This window comes from Dasypus novemcinctus, chromosome 5 (genome assembly GCF_030445035.2).
Source record: "Dasypus novemcinctus isolate mDasNov1 chromosome 5, mDasNov1.1.hap2, whole genome shotgun sequence".
Lineage (NCBI taxonomy): Eukaryota > Metazoa > Chordata > Mammalia > Cingulata > Dasypodidae > Dasypus > Dasypus novemcinctus.
In genome coordinates, this window is record NC_080677.1 from 53,026,532 (window position 1) to 53,047,738 (window position 21,207).

Here is a 21,207-nt window from a genome sequence, read left to right on the forward strand (position 1 = left end):
TCGGGGAGCTGCAGAGCAGGCTGGAGACAGGAGGGACAGAAGGGATAATGACTGCAGAGCTGTCAAGGGCACCCGAGGGGCTTGGGGCAGGCAGTAGCAGCAAGACATGGTCGAGAGCAGATAAAAAGTGAACACAAGGAGTAGGTAATTGAGTAACCAGGAGGCCTAGGCAAATGTTGCAGACTCGAACCAGTCTTGGAACCATCGGAACCTTGGCTGAAAGTATCTCTGGCTTCACTTGACCAGAGTTGGGCTACTCCGTAGGGAATAAAATTGCTGGAAGGGTGTGTATATGTTTGTGTGTGTGAATAAAATGCTGCGATTGGCAGATCTATTGAAAACTAACTCCTCATGGTTGCACACTTCTAAAATACACATATGCACATACATATGCTTTGAGGTATATAAAAAAATAATGTATGTGGCCATCAAGGAACATCAAGTTTACAATCCACATTCCAGTTTTCTCTTTTGTCTCAGTAATGTCCTTTATAGTATTTTGCCCTCCAGTCCAGGCTCCAGTCAAGGATCGTGTATTTCATTTAAATTGTCAGGCATTAAAAGAAAGGGAAAGTATTTGATCAAACAAATGGGGCAAAATGAGAAATATTGATGAATCTGGGTAAAGGATCTAGAAGAGTTCTTTGTAGTAACGTTGCAACTTTTCTGTAAGTTTCAAATTATGTCAAAGTAAAAATGTTCAAAACTCCTCTTCTACTTTGACATCATCATACTATGTTTTCCCCGTGTGACGCCTGCTGACCTCTTTATCCTCATCGCATAAGATTTTTGTCTCTTGCCCATGAACCAGCAGTCCCCATGGCATTCTTTTTGTTCCTCAAATAAGCCAAGTTATTCCCACCTTTGGGCTTTGCACTTGATGCTCCTTCTTCTCCCTGAGCTGCATGTGACTGCCTCCTTCTTGTCTGTTAGCTCACAGCTGAAATATCACTTCCAAAGCGAAGACACCCTGTAAACTGAAGGAATGACCCACTCACTTTCTATCCTGTTTTAACTCTTTGACTACCCCCATTCACTAGCTGATCATTTTGTTTGTTTGTCTTATTCCCAAATGTACTTGCATCACCCCAAACAGCTCCTGGTGCTTCAGAAGTATTCAAAAATTATTTGCTGATTAAATGAACTAAATTAAATATCCAGAAATAGGGAGTCATTAAAAACAATGCCATCATCATCCCAAAATCCTCAAGATCAGGGAATGAATAATGGAGTAAAGTAGACTTACTATTATTTTATTAAGGATTTATTATTATTCTAGCAATGAAAGGACTCTTATCATTGATGCAAAGGCAGTGGCCACCAGAGGGGAGGGAGAGGGAAGAATAGCTTTAATATGGGGGCATTTTCGGGACACTGGAATTGTCCTGCATGACACCGTAATGACAGATATAAGCCATTATATATTTTGTCATAACCTACGAAACTGCAGACAGAGTGGAAACTATAATGGAAACTATAGCAAAGCATCAATATGTGATCATCAGTTGTAGCAAATGTACCACACTAAGGACAGATGTTGTTAATGTGGGAAAGTATGGGAGTGGGAGGGGTTGGAACATGTGAGAATCCCCTATATTTTTATGTAACATTTATGTAATCAAAAGCTTCTTTTAAAATGAAAAAAATTAATCAAAAAATGATGCCAATGCTTTATGAATGTGGTTTATGCAAGAAAATGATGCCACATTCCAGTCAGGGGACAAAAAATGCAAGGAAAGTCCTTGGCTTTACAGTAGCAATTGGTGAATAAAGCTATATTTATATGTTTTAAGTCAATGGTATGTGTCTAAAGTATATAAAATCATTTTATCTTCTCCACTTTTACAAGCCTTTGTGATTAACTGCGAAAAACCTAAACAGTTTAGATTGGTTAAAAGGGTGTCTACTGTCTATACGTATATGTACATGCATATTATAATTCCAAATGTATTAATATGAGTAAGAAAACAGAAAGGAAAGATACAAAAATACTGTAGCAACTCTTTGTGTTTAGGGAAATGGAATTATGAGTATCTTTTCCCTTTTTTACGTTCCAAACTTTCTACCTGTCTGTTCTATTATTTTTCTCATTTAAAAATAATTTTAAGAGAAAAAAACATAATACAAGATAGATATCATATAGTAATAAAACTATAAACACAGTTTGGAGAGGGAATAACTTCCATGAATTTGGCTTGCTGAGTGAAGTTCACAGGAAATAGCGGTAATTGACCTCCTTCTTGAAAAGACTGATAGGACTTTTGAGGGAGGACAGCTAGGTAGAGAGCTTTCCAGGTTGAGGAGGCCAAATGAACAAAGCTAGAGAGGAAGCAACCAGCATATACAAGACTCTGAGGAGACAGGCCTAATTGGATGGGAAGCACATTTGAGGAGATAATAGTAAACAAGGGGAGGAGAGTAAGATAGCACATTTTAGAAGATTTTAAAGTGGGCAGAGAGGTTTTGACTAGAAGTGGAAAGAAATAAGGAGCCATTATAGGTTCTTGAGAAAAAGGGTAATATGGTGGCATGGATGTATTAGGAAGATTATTCTGTGCACGGAATGAAACAGAGCTGGACATGAGGAGGCGTGACTCCACTGTCCGTCTGTTGCCCATGACCAACAGCAAAATCCATCCCAGTTCTGCTCTGCCAAGATTCAGCTTCAGGACCATCTTTATCCAACCTTCCAGTCAGCCATTGCTAATGAACCAGGTTTGGCATGTGAAACATAATTGCTTTTCTTCAGTGTGTGTGTCATATTAGAGAAGAAAAGAAGATAGGCGATGAGAGGTGACAGTCCAAAGAACGAGCACTTGGATTTACATGGCTCTGGGAATATAAAAAGGATAAGTATCTTGAGAGGTTTCTCTGGCATATGTAGGTCTGTAAATTGATTAGGGCCAGAAATTGAGTTTTTTTGGTATAATTCACTATTCAGTTGTTATAGAAATATTTAGTTTTTACTTACTGAGTCTTCGTCACCAGTGTACAGTTTCTAAGCACTTGCTTTTTAAAAAAATTCTTTCCATAAATATTTAATAAACCTTGAGAACAGTAACTCCAAGAAATTGTGTGCCAAAAAAAAGATTCTCGCCAGTTTTTAATCTACACAGACTTGGCTGCACCTGCTTCGTCCACTCGTGGGAGTGAAGTTGTCAAAATATGTTAGCCCATTATTTGTGGTTTTTAAAAAAAGGTTTTGTTTTCTCTTGTTTTCTAAGAGCTGTTTTTAGATCGCAAAATAGAAAACAAAATTAAAAATAAAATGAAATTGTCTCATCTTTGAAGGGAAAAGAAGCTTCTATTCTGTCAGTGTGTGGGCTGCAAGCAGAACAGAATGTTTATCTTTGCCGCATGTTGAAGATGGAAAATAAAGTTAGCAATAGCCAAAAGGCCTTCTTTTGAATAACTTATCACAAAAGGGAAAATATAAATCTAGCAGCAAAACAACTCTCCTTTCTAGGCTTGTGTATCTTGGATGGGTCTGAGAACATTGTTGCTTCACTCAGTAAAATTCCATCTCTGTCCCCTTGATTGGTTCAAGGTAATCTCCCAGTGCCTCTGATTTAAGGTATGGTGGCCCGAACTAGCAGCAGGTGAATTTTTTATTGATGAGCTATTCTTTTTTTTTTTTTTTTATTTCTTTTTATTATCTATGGCTCATGATCAAGAGCTTGCAAGACCCTATGAAAAAACTAATTGAGAAAGAAGAAAGGAAGAAGGTCACCCGGCAGGACAGTACAGAAGCAGCAGTGGAGGAACCAAATCAGTAAGTCGAGTGTTCCTTCCCTCAGGGAATCTTTCTCACCACAGGTAAGGGCAGCATGGTCCTGGCTGACCAGATGGAGCTGGGCTACCCCAGGTGATGGCCTTAATTCCTCACTCCTCAAGGGAGATGCCTTAAAATTGAGGCCTAAACTCCTCCAGCACATATTCCTGATAGGAAGTGACTCACTTATCCCAACAGGAGACCCACTTGGGAGGGGTTGACTGGGGCAAGAAAGGGCAAATGTCCCAGCTGTCCCGGCTCTCTGACTTTTGTCCCCACCCCAGCTGCTTGCTCTCGTCAGAATCTGAGCCTCTCTGGTCCTTTCAACAGCATCACTTACAAGGTGATGACCCAAAGAGGAAATCCCCTGGCTTTTCACTCACAGAAGGAGATAAAACTATGGCATTGCCTTGTTACTATTATTATACAAAATTGTTGGGGGTTGGGATTTGACATTTTGTTTTCTACTCTTCAGACTATTTTGGTTTTCTCCTCTGTCAAGCAAAGAGCAGTTTTGAGAGCAAGAAGTGACTGTTCCGTCTTCTTTTCTTGCCTCTTCACAAACCCAGCACCCCCAGTCATTTTAAAGACTGAAAGGAACTTTTCCGTATTCATGGCACGTAGTTCCTAATCCCATATGGCAAGAAGGAGGCTGTAATGTGGACCTGTGTCATTTTCTGTGGAGATATAAGAGCCCACAGGAGCAGGGTTAATCTTTGAACTGGCTGACCTAGGAAAGCAAAAATAGATGAGCTTACCTTCATACACTACCCCTTTTCCACATTAAAAAATTGAGATGATAACCTTATGTTAAAACAGGCTTATCTTTTTACTGTGTTTCTCAATAAAGTTGCAAATACGTTTTTCCCACAGAAATATTTGCTGCCAATATTAGCCCTTTTTAATTTTAAAGCAATTAGTAGAAAGATTCTTCAGGGCAAAATGAAGACAAGATTTCACTGTAGGAAAGATTCTATAGAATGTGATCTGAATGCAGTTGACTATTTTAGGGAGAAACTTTAACCTATCCCTGTTTACAGTAAAAATGCTACCATTTACTGAGTACCTACTATGTGCTAAGCACAATAGTAGGTGCTTTATGTTATCTCAACTTGTTCTCATGATAACCCTCAAAGCAGTCACTGTAGGTACTTTCCCATCTTGTAAATGATGGAAGTGAGGCTCTGAGACGTTAAGGGACTGCCCATGGCCCTGGTATGGTAAGAGGCCAAGCCTGGATCAAGTCCCAGCACCTTCTTTTCACCTTATAAATTAATGCAATCAAAATAGAGCATTAACTTTTCTCACAGACTACCTAGGATTGTTTTGGTTACTTTTAGTTTAATTTCAGATTTCTCAAAAATTTTAGTACTTCATTTCTAAAAGCTCAATAGAAAGGGTAGTCTAGAAACTATTCAAAATAACAATGAAAATTTGCCACGAATACTGCTTAGAAAGAGTAGGTAAATGTGAACCACTGTGCTAGGAAGAAGGTTCAGAGGCACCACTGAATCTCAGGACAATGGGGTTTCTCAGCCTTGAAGATGTGGCAGAGTTGAGTAGGCGGCATTCTAGCTGGATTTGAGAGGAGCCTGCCTTCAGCCTTGTGTAGTTTAGCTGACCTCCTGGGATGCCCTCTATTGTTAACACCAGGAAGCAAGATGAACACTGGCTTGGCTGTCACTTAATTCCTATGTTTTAAAAGGGAGAGCTGTGAGTATCTATCTTAGTTAAACCATGTAGATATTTATAGAATGTGCCTTCTGATGAAACCAAATTCAAATATTAAGATGCTCTTAAGTTTTGGGAAAGGAGAAACCAGCACCTTCATTTCTTTTCCAGGAAATATGTGACACATAAATGACTATACGTTGCCCTTTCTTCCACATGTGTGTATGTGTGTGTTTTATTATAAGTGAAGTAATAGCTCTTGTACTGAAAATCTGGCTACCTCATAAATACACCACTTGCAGAACTTGATTACTAAACTTTCTTTTATTTTAAGGTTAATTAAATTAGAGGATGAAAACCAGAGCAAGGAATCCTTTATTTCTAAGAGTAAGTTTTAATTTTTATTTGCAATTGCTTCTGAAATGTTCCTTAATGCTAAACAGGCAACTCATTTTCTTTGTCAGCAAGCCCCTCCTACACCATTCTTCTTTTCCAGCCAGTTTGCTTCCTTTAGTTTGAGTCTTCAAATAGCGTAGATGTTGATTCTATAGCATTATAGGTTGTATATTTTGAGCTAGAAAAAAAGCATGATTAGGCACTTCAGCAACAGCTTTCAAAACTCACAATTGGGACCAGCAGATATTTCATCACAGATAATAAAATGCCTGCTATTACTATTACTAGCTCTACCCACCATTTATAGTGAGATTACGTTATTATACTGGGTAAGTTTGAGGCTAGGTGGTTTGTGGGGTGGGTGTTAGCCGGTTGTAGGGACTCGAGGAGGAGAGCTCACACTCTGCACTGCCTGGCGCTTTCCCAGCCTGCAGCCTGTAATGGGCGGTACCAGATTCCTCCAGCCAATTGAGCCCGATGCATTAGGCAAAGGGAATAGAGTGTTGGTAGATGATGTAGATTAGCTTTTTCTGTCTGCTTCCATCATTACCAGTTTTTTCATTAGTTATTTTTTTTGAAGAGTATGGGAAATGGTGGTAGGGCAAATGCAGTGTAATGCCAAGCCTCTCATTGGGACTCTCCACCTCAGAGACGCAGGTGTTACGAACAGAACTGAAGTACCTCAGCCCCCTCTGCTCAGCCTGGCCCTCCCAGGGCCACATCCACCTCTGCCTTGCTTCACCCTTTGCTGTGGCATCCTCTGGGCAGGAGGAGGGGCCAAAGCAGATCTGGAAGGCCCCCTCTAGGGCTCCCTCCCACCTCCTCACCCTCTATCTTCCATCCCACCTTTCCAGCCACTTACTTCACCTACGCTTTTCTTCCCCCACTTCACGCCTTCATTTGTTTTTTTTTCATCTGCCGTTCAACAGGAGGAAATGCTTGCTTTGCCTCTGCGCCTTGGTTCACGTTACCGTTCGTGCATGTACACGCTCACTCACTCATGTATTTGTTCATTTGTTCGGCTGATGTGGACTGGGAGCCGCCTCTGTGCCAGGCATCTCAGGGCACATAGCGGTACCCCAGACATATTCAGACCCTTCCATGATGGGGCTTACAGTGTAAAGGGACACAGAGGCTAATTCAATAATTACTCAAGTAATCAGGTGACTCCAACTCTGGAGAGAGCTATGAGAAATAGTGCAAGGCTGTGGACTGGGGGGACCAGTCAAAGCAAAGTAAAAGCCAGGACAAAGGGTCTGAGCCTAGACCACCACGAGAAGGTCGAGAAGGTGGAGAAGGTCGGGGAACAGTGTCCTGGAGTGTGAGGGAAGGAGAAGGTAGAGGGGCTGGCAGCGCCTGCCCTTGTTCACCACACAAGAGCTCCTCTAAACTCCCTGTGCCTGCTACAGCTGTAATGCCTGCAGCTTGTATCACTGATGTGATAGGAATTGAGGCAGTCAAGTTGAAACATTTTAGTGCTGTGGGAAAATGTAAACTCCACTTTAATTATATTTGTATTTAAGTTAAATTTTTATAGAAATTATGTATTTATATAATGTGTCAAAAAGCAGGGGGATCTAATGTTCTCTTTTCTTGCATAATATCATCATTTACTTGTGGTCTTTGCATAATATTTTGATTACAAATGTCAACCATCCTGTTTTATATATGTGCAAAATGGCATTCATTGTCACAAAGTATCATCTCACTTTTATTCTGTGACCCGCAGAAAGATTAATGTACATATGAGTGAACCAAGATTTAGACTGTTCTACTGCCATCGTATTTTAACCAGGCACATATAGCTAAAGTTCTTAGCACCACCAAATGATAATTTACCTAACTCCTACATTGGGCCATGGAAGGACAATTGTTAGGGGTGGAAAACATAATCTGGAGACCCCTGCTTCTGTATGAATGAGTCTGTAGATGCCATTTCCTCCAGAAGCAGTGCATCTGCCTTACACTCTGATAGTACATAAGCCTGCACACCCTTCCAAATTGGTGATAACCACTTGCATGTTATATTTACAGCTGAAGATGGAAAAGGTGTTTTATCTGCCTTAGACAAAAGCTCTACACATAATGCATGCCCAGGTAATCTAGATTAAGGAAAACTACTCAATTTTAATATTTTGACTCAAACTCCTTGCAAAGTAAAACTGACTCGTAATTTTGTTTTCTTTTACCCTCTCTAAAGGTTCAATAGATGAACTAATAGATGTGAAACCTGAAGAAGGGGGTAAGATTTAAGCATTTCTTTGAGTTTATAGTTTAATTTTTAATTCATTTTTTACAAGCAGAAAAGTGTAATATTTATCTTTTTAAACAGTTTTGCATTCTCAAGCAAATTGTTTTTAGGTGACTGCCATATGTCTTTATAAATGACCTAAAATATGCCCAAACACAAATTAGTAAATGTGTTCCATCATCTTTAGTATAATTAATTTCATAATGTTCAAACTACTAAAGATAAAGTTCAAACTAAAGCTAATAGTCATTATGTCAAAGGTTGCATGCTATAGTAGAAAAAACATGGCCTTCAGAATCAGACAGACCTGGCTTTGAACCCTGGTTCTACCATAAACGACCTGAATGGTCCTGAGTACTTTGCTTCATACGTAAACTCTCTAGGCCTCTGTTTCTTTTATTTGTAAAATGGAATCATTAGCAACAGTCCTGTGGATTGTCAGGATTGGAGATCAAGTATGTAAAGGGTCTTTCAACATCCCTGACACAAGAACACTCTTCAAATTGTAACCAATTGAGCTAGCAGGACGGAGAATGTTGTCCAGTGGGGCATGTATTGGGTACCCATCAAACCCTAAGCACAGGGCAAGTTTGCCTGACCAAGTCTCACACCTAAGTTCACTGAACCTAAAATTACTTTCTAAATGACCCCTCAAAAGAGAATCCAAACCATGGATTTGGATGAGACATGTATAGTCCTAAGTGACCCCAAGAAATTGAATCTGTTCAGCTCTATTGTAGACTGTGCCCTCCCTCCTACAAAGGGTTTCCTTCTAAAGATTTACCGTGAATCCAGATATATACCCTGAGATTCCAAATCAAACTCTAGAGCGTTCCTCGCCCTGGTGGCTGGCACAGTCAGTACTGGTCGTCCAGATTTCTTACAGGACTAGAAGTCAGCCAGGGTTAGCCCATGGGCCCAGGTAATCAGGGCTGAGGACTCATGACTCTGAGCTTGATTTGAATTTCATTTCCACAGTATGAGAGTAAGGAAGTCTCTGGAAAGCTGAGGGTACAGGTTGAAGCTTTTTTCAAAGATGGAAAGGCACCACAACTAAGGCATTAAGTTTGTAGGGCTTAGGAATATAGACTTCAGGACAGAAACCGGCTTTCCTTATTAATTTTGTAACTCTAGGCAACAGACTCTGCAATTGTGCCTGAATATCTGTGCCAATTTTATCAGAATGAATAGTCATTTGTATTCTGAGAGTAATGGGTAAGCAATTAATGAAGATTGCCATACATGGATTCCATTTGCACAAAAATCCCCCCCGCCCCCAATGGCTTAAGAATAGAATAATTTGTTGGCATAACTGCATTATCTATAAATTATTTTTTGGAAGGGGAAATATTTCAAACTTACAAAAGTGAGAAAAAGACAATTATATAACAAGCACTAGGCAAGCACCACCCCATTTTACCAAATGTTAACATTTAATAAATATATTTATATTCATATCCATGCTTAAACTTATTTTGATAAAAAAAAATGGTTATTCCTAGTATTTCCAACATCTTATGTAATTAGCTCTGTGCTTTCATTTCTACTCTATTGTATTTTTTCAATATTTCATTAACTTAATTTTTAAATAAACACATTGGTACAAAAAATACAATAATAATAAAAAAGTATACATTTAAAAAAAAAAAACCCTGATTCCAATCCCTGTTCCCAACTTCTTCCATATTCCAGAACTCCCATCCCCCAGTGTATCTTTATACAGATAACAAGCTAATATGAATCTATAGTCTCATGTGTCCTCTGTTACAAAATACGTCCTTGGTTTTGGAATTTGATTCTTTTAAGTTGTTAGTAATGGTACAATATTAACCTTTAGCCAGGCATTTCTTCACAGAATTACATCAGGCAAGCTGCCTCTTGAGCCATATGCTCACTTTCATGAGCTTCCTCGATAGTATGTGCCAAGATACTTTGGAACACGATAGATATGTTTCTATTTATTTAAAGCAACTTTTATACCTCACTGGTTTATAGTTGTATTCTGTGTTAGTTTCATACAACAGCAGCTCATATCCTTTTTCTGAGCAGTCAATGCAATTCTAAAGCTAGAGATAGGAATGTGTTCTCCCCTAAAATGTGTACTTGTTCTCAGGCAGAAAAATTGATTTACAAATTTTCTCAGTTAAATACAATAATTTCTCCTTTTAATTTCTCCTTTCCCTTTATCACTTCTAAGCCACAAAGCCTTTCTTTATGAAGGAGCTGTCAGCTGCCTCTTCTTTGTTGTCACCCTATAGGGCAATATCAGCTTACGTCAACGTGGCCACAGATAAAACAGATATTCTCTCAGTGGACAGAGAATTTGAGGTGACTGAAGACAAGAACACTCATTAATTTGTTGACTTCTAAATGTTTGCCCTCTGGAAAACTGCCGGAAGGCCCAAACCCTGAATTTAAAATTGTTGCTTATAATATGCAAGACATTAAACAGTCAAGAAATAAAAAGCACTTAATCCAGGGATGGCTGACTTTATAGGATGTGGGGGCTGTCAGCTCTGGTGCCCTGCTACTTTGGGGGCTGCTTCACTCCCAGTGGTAATTCTGTTAGTCAAGTAATGGCCAAGCCATGGTATAATGTTATCAAAAAGCAGACCACTTGTGACAAAAGCCACAGTTCTCTGGGAAAATCATGCTGCTTCAGTGTCATGATGAAATTTGTTTTCTCCTACTAAATAGATAACGTAATAGAAAACCTATATGGGCTGCAGTTTATAAAATGTTTTAAGTGAAAAAGCAGCTTAGCATGATATTTTGAGGTACTTGAAAATGGCTCCGAAATCATCTTGTGACCACATGGGGCCATCCTGACCTCAATTTTTGAGTTATAACTAGTAGAATTCTTTGTATTCCTCAAAGTTTTGCTAGGAAAATAACTAGCAGATAACTGAACAAAAACTGATGGTGTATTCCATTGATATGAAATATCCAGAATAGGTACATTTGTAGAGACAGAAATCAGATGGGGGTTGGTAGGAAATGGGGAGAGGAAGGACTAGGGGGCAGCTGCTAAATGGGTATGAAGTTTATTTTAGGATATTAAAATGTTTTGGAACTAGATGGAGGTGATGGGTGCCTAACATTGTGAATGTACTAAATGCCACTGAACTGTACAGTTTTAAATAGTTAATTTTGCATTATGCAGATTTCACCTCAGTAAAAAAAATTTTTTTTTTAAGTGGTACGATAAAGCAGAAGAGAGAAGAATTTCTCGTTACTTGGGATCACCCACAAAGCCCCCTCTCCAGTACAAGATTAATTGAACCAACTTTTAAGATCCTTTAATTGTCCAGTATGCCCCCATAATTATCTAATTCTCTGGGCCATTTTGTCTTTTGCTACTTCCTTCATTACTGCAGAATTCTAGATGCGTGGCTCTAAATTGTAGCTTCACCTCAGAACCACTGAGGAGCTTGTTCGGTAGCTGCTGGAGGTCTGAGTGAGAACCTCCAGCCACAGTGATGATGCATGTTTGTCTCAGTGCACTGGCTTTCCCCTGGCTTGCTCAGGACGGTCTCCTGCAGTCATCCGTTTATTACTGACTAAGGATCTTATGAGCTCCTGCACAGGCAGTATGGCAAATGTGAAGCTCCTTATCTGTTCTCCTAAACTTTCCCTCCTTTCTGTCCTCCTTGGTGTCCTGCTTTGATCCTTTCCTAAAACAATGCTACACCTGTAAAATCAAGCACTGCTGTTCCAGAGAAGGGTTTATCCCTGGCCACAGTTTCACCTTTTTCTGTAAGATTGCTTGGTTGTTAAGCTCTAATACTAAAATAGAAGAGAAGGCTTAGGAATCATCAACAGTGCTACTGCCTACTGTGGGTCTAGCACTGGTAGTCTGGTTTTCTGGTTTGTTTTGTTTTTTCTTTCAGAGGGTGGGTAGGGTTTTTTCCGTCCAACCGTTCTTATAACCTACGTCCTTCTTTCACCAGAGGGGAGTTTTTAGAAGCAGTATTCTTGAATTCCAAACAAGTACAGTTTGTTGCCAGAGCCTTTTATAATTTGAAATATATTTTAGGGTTAGACATTTTTGTAAGGTGGTTTCTTACCCTCCTTCCCTTCTTTTCCCCATACTCTCTTTTGGGTGATTGAGGATAGTGTTGGTGTTTGGGGTTTTACATCTGCATTGCAAGTGTGCAGCCTTGACGATTAGTCATATTGTCAAGAGTGGGACCAGGGAGAAACCCAGAGAAACAGAGTCTTCCTGTTTCACAGAGATGAAGGTAAATTAAGTGACATTTATCTGTTTGTTTTCCTGTGTCTCATTTTCGGTCTATGAAGTTATGTTTCCATCTTCTGTGTTCCTAATTTATGCTGAGGTCATGAAACTCAGTATGATTTGAAAAATATCACCTCAGCACGCTGGCATCAGTTGGCACACATTAGCTCTTTGTTACTCAAACTCTACTTAGATTTAAGAGATTCCTCTGGATGTCAGCATTAATACAGATAGAGTTCATTGGTGTGGGATCAATTCCCCTAGGAAACATTTTCCCAGGGGTGTGGGGGTTTTATTTTCTAATGCTTGAACAGTGTGGGACAAATGTACTGAGTGGACCTACTTTCTCAGCCACTCCACCTTGCTGCCTGCAGCTGCAAGATTTGCCTGGCTGCTGGTGGGGGCCATTTGACCTTAGAAACCCTTGAAACTTTATAAAAGCGTCAATGTTAGTTTAAGCTTTTTGTGAGATCCTTGGTAGGTTCTGAAATGAAAGCAGTGTGCTGTCGTGAGAAACCACCTTGACCTGTGAGCCCAGGGTCCCAGCAGATTTTCTTTAACCAATAAGTTATATGACCTTGGGCAGGTCATCTAATTTGGGTGTCTTTTTTCCTCATCTGTTAAATGCGTTAGAGAACATGATCCCTAAGATCCCCTTCAACAATAGTCAAGAGGTGGAAGCAACCCAAGTGTCCATCAACAGATAGATAAACAAAATGGGATATAGATACACAATGAGTATTGTTAAGCCATAAAAAGGTATAGAGTTGTGATATATGCTACAACATGGATGAACCTTGTAGATGTCAGGTTGGGTAAAATAAACCAGCCATAAAAGGACAAACATTATATGGTTTCACTTGTATTAAATATTTAGAGTAAGCAAATTCATAGAACAGAAAGTAGACCAGGGGCCATAGGGCTGGGGGAAGGGTAATGGGTACAGAGTTTCTCTTTGGTGTGATGAAAAAGTTTGGATAATGGTTGGTGGTGATGGTGGCATAACATAGTGAATGTACTTAATATTCCAAATTGTGCACATGAAAGTAGCTAAAATGGGAAATTTTGTATTGTATATATATACCCATAATAAACTTTTTTTTTTAATCCCTTTCAATCGCAAAAAAAAGTATGATTCTTCTCTTTAGCCTTCTCACTAGAACGAAACAGCAGGTTCCCAGACAGTGGGACAGGAGAGCACGTTTGAGAAATGGAAGAAGAGGAGTTTTGCCGAATTGTGGGCTTCCCACAGGCAGGGACGACGGGATGCTGAAAGGCTTGCATAGAGCTGGGCTGAATGCCACCCTAAGAAATGTTAGTTAGGGGGAGCCATTGAAAGGTTTTGAATAAGGAAGTAATCTCGCAGCCAGGCTGAAGCAAAGGTACACAGTGAGAGAATTCCTTTTATGGAGTGCCAGCAGCCTCACCCATGGGCAGACTCCTAAGGGCTTAGACAGGAATTTGTCTGCAAAGTTCAGGAAAGAACCTGGAACTTGAGATAGAGATTTGAGAATTTTCCAAGGTGAGACTGGAATCCTAAGAATATATAAAATCTTCCATAGAGAATGTAGGGAGCAGAGATGTGAGGCCTTGGAATAAAACCTTAAGGACAGGGAGTGGATGAGGTTCAAGGACAGTTAAACATCCACCTCCCACCTGGGAGGTCCTAGGTCTGGTTCCTAATACCTCCTGGAAAAACCAACAACAACAAGAAAAACAAATGAAAAAACCAACTCAGGGAAGCCAATGTGGCTTAGTGGTTGAGCGCCAGTTTCCCACAAACAAGGTCCTGGGTTCAATCTTGGGCCCCCAGTACCTCAAAAAGCAAACAACAACAACAACAACAACACCTTAAGGACAACCAGATTAGGAAGAGGCATCAGAGAGGTTATTGTCCAGGAGACTGGAGGACATCCAAGAAAGCCACCTTATGAGGACCCCCAGGAGATGGCAGCATTTCCAGAGCAAGGCTACCACACACTACAGACCTCAAGGCCTAATGAAAAAGAGCCAGCATTGCCAAGAGGACCTCACCAGCTGCCTCCCAGAGAGCCATTTCAGCACAGGGTGAGGGAGGAACTTGATTAGAGGCAGCTGAAAAAGTGGCAACAAAGAAGAGTGACTGTGGAAGAAAGAAGAAACCAGAACAGTATCTTGAAAGAGGACCGCATATCAAACAAAGGTTTCATTATTTGGGGAATTTGCACATGTGTTCTGAGGCTGGGGAAGATGCATTGGAGAGTGAAAGACTGAAGGTGCTGGAGCTGAATAATGGCAGAAGCAGGCTCCTGGGAGGAGGGGTGGAGGCTGGGGCTCAGAGGAGGCTAATTGCGGAAAGGACAGAATGATGCCTGAAGGGTCCTCGGCAGGCAGGGAGGTGAGAATTTGAGAACGTCATTTCTGTTGGCCTTTATTCTTGGAGCAATATCCAAGGTTAGGTTGTCTGCTGTGGAAGTAAACTTGGAGTAGCACCTGCGAGTTTGGCACCTGAAAGCTCCACAGCCTTTATCCATCATCCCAGTGGCAGCATTTACTCGTACATGTGGGTAGAACCTATGGCTCCTGTGGCATAGCTCCTACCAGGCTTCTGTTTTTTGTTTTTTTTCCTAGTGTTAATCATTTTATGGCAAGTTGACTAAATGACATCACTTTTCCGCATCCATTTAAAAATTACCAGGCTTCTTTTAAAGAGCTTATTCTATCTCTGTCCCCATTTTCTCTCAATTGAGTTGAATTCTTTTCAAAGAAAATGATAACGTGATTCTTCAGAGCCAGCTGACTAGTGTTATTTCTCAAGTCTCAACTTGTCTGGTTTCTGACCTAAACCTGTCCTTTCCTACTTGTAATTAAGTGTTTCGTACAAGTTATGTATAGCAGTTTCAAGCATGTTAATTATCAATGCGGTAATTGGGAGGTTTCTGTTTTCTGGTTCAAGTCAGAGCCCGTTTCACTGCTTTTCTATCTGAGAAGTCACACAGCTAGCAGCGGTGGTCCTGGGACTCGGCCTCAGGTCCGGTGCTCGTTCATGGTTCCTGGGTCCTTGGGTCTGTCTCACCTTGTTCCTGGGTCCTTCGGGGTCTGTCTCACGCCCTGCGGCATTCCTCAATTTGCAGGATTTCCCAGTACTCTCTTACGCCTGCCCGCAGGCAAACCAGGCCCAGCTTTCCCTTTGTTTTGTGCAGTTGTTCCAGCAAGTAGTGAGTTCTCTTAAAAGTGAAAATGTTCTCTGTGCAGCATGCATTGATTATTAAATAACCAGGACACTAAATAATAGGCCAAACTCAATGATAGACCTTAGTATAGGCAAAACCCCTATTAAGAACAGGCTCTAAGCTATATTATCTTCATTAGTTTTCCTTCACTCATTTCTGTCACAAAATTAGAGTTTGATAGGATACAGTATTAGTCAGGAATCTTATAGTTTGCCAGTGTCAAAAACTCTTCTTTAAAGAGTTTAGGACAGAAAAAAAAAAAAACAAAAAGCAAAAAACGACTGCATTGGCGCATGTAACTGGGGATGCCCAATGGTGCATGGGGTTCAGGCAGGGCTGCATCCGGGGCTTAGTCAGTGTTCTCGGGACTCTGCCCATTGCTTCATGCTGTTTCCCTTTCTGTGTTGCTTCCCTGTCACTGCAACCTCAAACCTGCCTCTTTAGCTCTGGGATCCCAAAGAAAACTGACTCTCTTAATTCCTGTTTTAGGGAAGCTTTGGCCTGCCCACGCCTGAGCCAGTCAGCATGGCCTGAGGAAGGGAGGACTCTGGCCAGCCAAGGTCACGGGTCCCTGGGGTGGGGATGATGAGGCATCGTGAGTGGCATCTCACCAGGATGGCAAGGAGGAGTGTTTCCCCAAGGAAAAGCTGGAGACGAGGGAAGGGATGCTAAGGAGGCTAAAACAGCAGAAGTCCCTTACAGATAATATACACAGAACCTAAGCAGTGAAAACAAAATCTGGTTATTTCGGAAGGCTCAAAGTTTATTATTTGTTGTTGTTAATGTTAGTCATTATCTTCCCTGGATTGACATCTAGATTGCAGCTGGGACGCTTCCCCCAGGGTCTGGCTTAGCAGAGGGTTGTAAAACTGACTTTAGGAGGAATGCACACAGTTTCCAATGCTCATCTAAGGTCATCTTTTCCTCTAGGGTCTGCACCGTGATTTGAATTGGTTCCAAAAATTGGTTTGGTTCAGTAATTATTTGGTTTCAGTCAGACCAGAAAGTAAATCATGTGAAAGGGTCTGGGAGTCCAAGTCCCAACTGAAAGTAGGAAGTACAGATCTGTGAAGTTAATATATGTAAAAAGGGTAATCCTGAGAGATGTTTGGCACGTGTGTTGGAACAGCTCCTAACCGCACAGAGGTGGGCGCTCCTACCTTACCTGCCCTTGCTTACTCTCCACACCAGGCTGCAGGTGATCCCTGTGCCCCCTCGTAACACAGCACTGTCTCAGAAGTCTGTTTAAAATGCCATTTTCCCCATCTCTTCCCCCTACTCATCTACAGGCTACGTCTTGGTGAAAATTTCTATGATAAAAATAATGAGAGTACTTAAATTCGATGGTTGTTTGATTAAAGTGATGCTTTGCCACAATGATAAATCCAGTGAGATGAGAGTTACTAGACTCCTCTCCCTGGTTTATGGCCAGTCTGCTCAGCATATCAAAAATCACCTTAATCTTTAGATCTTTATGTAAAGGGTTGTTGAAAACAGATCCAGAAAAGCCAATAGAGAGAAGCTTTATTTAAAAAGAAAGAAAAGGCCTTCAGTTACTAATTATCTCCTATATTTGAGGAAAACCTGTTACTTTCACTTCGCATGACAGGGTCACAATTGCCACGTAACTCAGGAAAAAATATGTACGTCATGGTATTCCTCCTCTTCATCACTTACAGCAAAGTGTTTGCAGTTTCCAAGTGGCAGTTAGATACCATGACGAACTAGTTAATAAAGCCACCTGTCCTTGGTTCTCAAAATGTGTTAAAAACACAATGAGGGCAGCGGACCTGGCCCAGTGGTTAGGGCGTCTGTCTACCACATGGGAGGTCCGCGGTTCAAACCCCGGGCCTCCTTGACCTGTGTGGAGCTGGCCCATGCGCAGTGCTGATGCACGCAAGGAGTGCCGCGCCACACAGGGGTGTCCCCCGTGTAGGGGAGCCCCACGTGCAAGGAGCGCACCCCGTAAGGAGAGCCGCCCAGCGCGAAAGAAAGTGCAGCCTGCCCAGGAATGGTTCCACACACACGGAGAGCTGACACAATAAGATGACGCAACAAAAAGAAACACAGATTCCCGGTGCCACTGATAAGGATGGAAGCGGTCACAGAAGAACACACAGTGAATGGACACAGAGAGTGGACAACTGGGGGCGGGGGGGGGGGGGGAGGTGAGAGAAATAAATAAAAAATAAATAAGCCTTAAAAAAAACACAATGAAAGATCTTATCGGGTTTCTGATATTAATGTTCCCATTCTAGTAGTAATCAATATTCACTATTTTGTCAATGTGAATATTGTAAGGATGGTATTTAAAGTCTTCCTTGTGTACAGGCAATGAGGTTTAAAGTATAATTCATTGGATCTTCTTGACAACACTCTAAAGTGCGCATAATTAGTGCTATAACTTTATAGATGAGTAAAAATAAAGGTTCAGAGAGGTTAGGGGTCTTGCCAAAGTCACACAGCTAGCAGTGGTTGTCCTGGCACTCTGCCTCAGGTCCAGTGTTCATTCCACCCTTCCTGATCCTTCTGGGTCTTTCTACCCTCTGGAGCATTCCTCAGTGGTTTGCCCTGTTTCCCAATACTCACTTACGCCTGCCCTAAACCAGGTTCAGCTTTCCCTTGTTTCCTGCAGCTGTGTTTCAGCAGAGGATAAAGGAGCAAGTGAGCCTTTCTCAGTCATTGTCAGTTTCCTGGCATCCTGTGCTCTCCCTTCCGCTCTTGGGGTGGTGAGGGCATGGTGGGTGTTCTCATCCCCTCCCAGGCAGCAGGGCAAGCTGCCACAAGGTGTGCTGGCTGCTCTAGCCCAGGCAATGTGGATTTAGGGCTTGTCACGTGGGAAGATTCCAAAAGCTATCCAAACAAGAAACTAAGATCTCCAGCACGCTTTCAGTCCTAGCGTTATCTCATAGTTGAAAAATGTTTTTGGTAAATTTGCTTTTATATTAAGAGAAACCAAAACCCTAGAGGTTTTGTGGAAAATATTTCAATGTAACTCTAATGACAGTCGTAAACAAGACTTGCTTTGAGGAGGGGGACAGAAGGAGGATGGGAGTGGAAATTTAAATGTGAAATCTCTTGAGAGAGGGCTAAAAGGAGATTGATGTCTATTCTGATCAACTTTTTCTTAGATTTAGCCATCACTCATTCCATTCCCATCCCAGCTCCCTGGGCATTTGTTCCTGGGAGGCATGGTGGGCCCGCAGCGTTGATGTGTTTTGTGCTGTTACTTTTATCAGCTTGCCTGGGCCCAGCGGCAGGGACCATGGACCCTGAAGGTGCTGACAGAGATGACCTGTTGCTGCTGAGTGAGCTCTTCAGCGCGTCTTCCCTGGAAGAGGGCGAGTTCAGCCAGGAGTGGGCTGCCGTGTTTGGAGACAGCCTGCTGAAGGAGCCAGCTGCCCCAGGGGTCCCCGGGGAGCCTGACCCCAAGCCCCAGACTGGCTCAGGATTCCTTCCTTCACAGCTTTTAGACCAAAACATGAAAGACCTGCAGGCCTCACTAAGAGGTATGTGTTATTGGGATTGAAATGGGGTTTTTTTTTGTTTGTTGTTTTTAATCCAAAGCCATATTTCTTCCTTCTTTGTCTTGTGTGTGCATTTTCTTTAATTTTTATATCCAGTGTCTTTTTTTGTAAATTTATTCTACATCCAGTAACTTTTTAGCTGCAGCCTCAGAATCTCATTCCAGATTTAAAATATGTTACAGGGTAGAAAATCTATTCATTCTCTAATTTTCTCCCTATATCAGCAGTTCCTATTAGTAAAAGGTTAGAGCAGTGGTTCTCATCTTATTGTTTCACTTTGATTTTAGATTTGAGAGGATTAAATTAGCTCTGTGGCTAGGGCGCTGTTTGCTCAGCCATTCCTACCTGGTGCTCTTCAGGAGGCAAAGCTCCCTGTGATCCCATAAACACTTTTTTGGGTGCTGATTGACATTCCACTGGGCCTCCTCTTTTTACACTACCTTCTCTCCTCTCTTCTCTCTTGCTTTCTCTCTATCCCTACCCATCCTAAGAATCTCTCAGCTCTGCTTTCCCTGTTCTGCCTGATACCCAAAGAGTATGTCTTCAGCCACAGCAGAAGCAGTGTCCCCAGTGCTTACAATGGGTGAGCACCGCAGGGCAGGGTTCGCAGCACGCCGTGGCTCACCGGCAGGCTGGCACGCCGAATGAGAACTGCTGGCCTGGGGAGCATGTTGGTTTAAAGTGCAAAAACTAAAGCCCAGCTGTCAATCTAAAATTTTAAGTTGGAGTTTCTAAACAGACCTCAAGAAGGAAACTGTTTTCCAGTATTTCTTTCCAGCACTTTTCCCTCCTTTCACATCACATTAATTGTAAGATGGGCACCACAATTCTCAAATTGTTTTGTTTTTTCTGTGAATTTAGCCTACTCCTTAGTAAACAAAGTATTAATCCAGCATATAAAGCTGAGAACCATTGTCAGAGCTGGGACGATTAAGTAATTATGGACTATTGAAACCTCAGGTCTTTGGAGATGAGATGATGGACACAGCAAGGAGTTGGTGGGCAAGACCAAAAGATTTTTTTAAAAAAAGAGAGAAGGCTTTCATCCTCCCTCTTATTTGTGAAATAAGTGATTCCTGTTATCTTCCTTTTTGAGTCCTATTTTGCACCAACTCACTGATTTGCAGGAATGGAAATAGAGGTAACAGGGATAAGTGAAATCTAGCCCAAGCTGCACCCCTGGGTATCACCATATCTTCCACCAGAGTTGTAGCTGAGCAGTGCTGCCAACTGACTTGAGGTTCACCCGCACCCACCCCGGGGGTGGAGCTGCTAACCAGCCGTGGGAGCATCGCAGGGCAGGGAGCCCAGGAGCCACACTGGTATCTCGGGGCTGCAGGAGACACTCAGCTGTGCTACAGGTTGAACCCCCTGTGGGGCCTCCTGCTTTGGAGACACACGGGACCCTGCTGCAGAGAGAGCAGTGGGAACAGCAGAGAGCTCGAGGGCTGAGAGGCAGTCACCGTGAACGCCCCGGGCCGACAGCTCAGAAGTCAGAGTTCCACACCCTCTTCCTGAGCAGGCAAAGTGAGAAGAGCTCAGCTCAGGGCCCACGGTGGGGCCCCCAGAACCATGCCCAAGAGCTATAGACAAGAGCAGTGGCCTTGGGGCTTTGCCTCTACAGCCTTCTTCTCAGTCCAAGGCAAAGCATAGAGGGACCTCGAGTCTATCAAAGGAGGTGGTCACACCACAGGAGAGAAACGCAAGCCCATACTATAGAATGAGAAAGAGGGCACTACAGTGGAAGGCCGTTTCTTCTTAGCAAACAAAATCTCACTTTAGGTTACTGTCCTACTTTTCCCACATTCATTCAACAAATATTCATCGGGTCCTTCTGTGTGCCAGAAAATAAAACGGACAGGGCTCTCTGCCTTCTTGAAATTCACATTCTGATGGGGATGAGACATTGAACAACAACAATAAAAATAAATAAATTATATAGTAGGTTGGACAGTGATCCATATTATAGAGAAAAAAAAGAAAGAGTAGGGTCCAAGAGATAGGGAGTGGGGGTGAGGGGAGCCTGGGTGGGTCAGGCCGCAGAACTAGCCGGGTTCTTATTGTGAAGATCAGATCTGAGCACAGACTTGCAGGAAGTGAAAGAATTAACCACGTGGATATCTGGGTAGAGGAAACAACCT

General features: G+C 42.0%; 1 protein-coding gene across 25 annotated transcripts in view; it reads left to right on the forward strand.

Moving 5' to 3' along the window:
* The window catches only part of ICA1 (islet cell autoantigen 1), a 183,406-nt gene that overhangs the window by 151,197 nt on the left and 11,002 nt on the right, over window positions 1-21,207 (forward strand). For all 25 annotated transcript variants that reach the window (XM_071215152.1, XM_071215156.1, XM_071215159.1 and 22 more), the window contains 5 exons: window positions 3,675-3,772; window positions 5,778-5,830; window positions 7,874-7,936; window positions 8,040-8,081; window positions 18,779-19,048. In XM_071215152.1, the coding sequence (XP_071071253.1) occupies window positions 3,675-3,772; window positions 5,778-5,830; window positions 7,874-7,936; window positions 8,040-8,081; window positions 18,779-19,048 (526 nt within the window). The remainder of the gene's footprint in view (window positions 1-3,674; window positions 3,773-5,777; window positions 5,831-7,873; window positions 7,937-8,039; window positions 8,082-18,778; window positions 19,049-21,207) is intronic.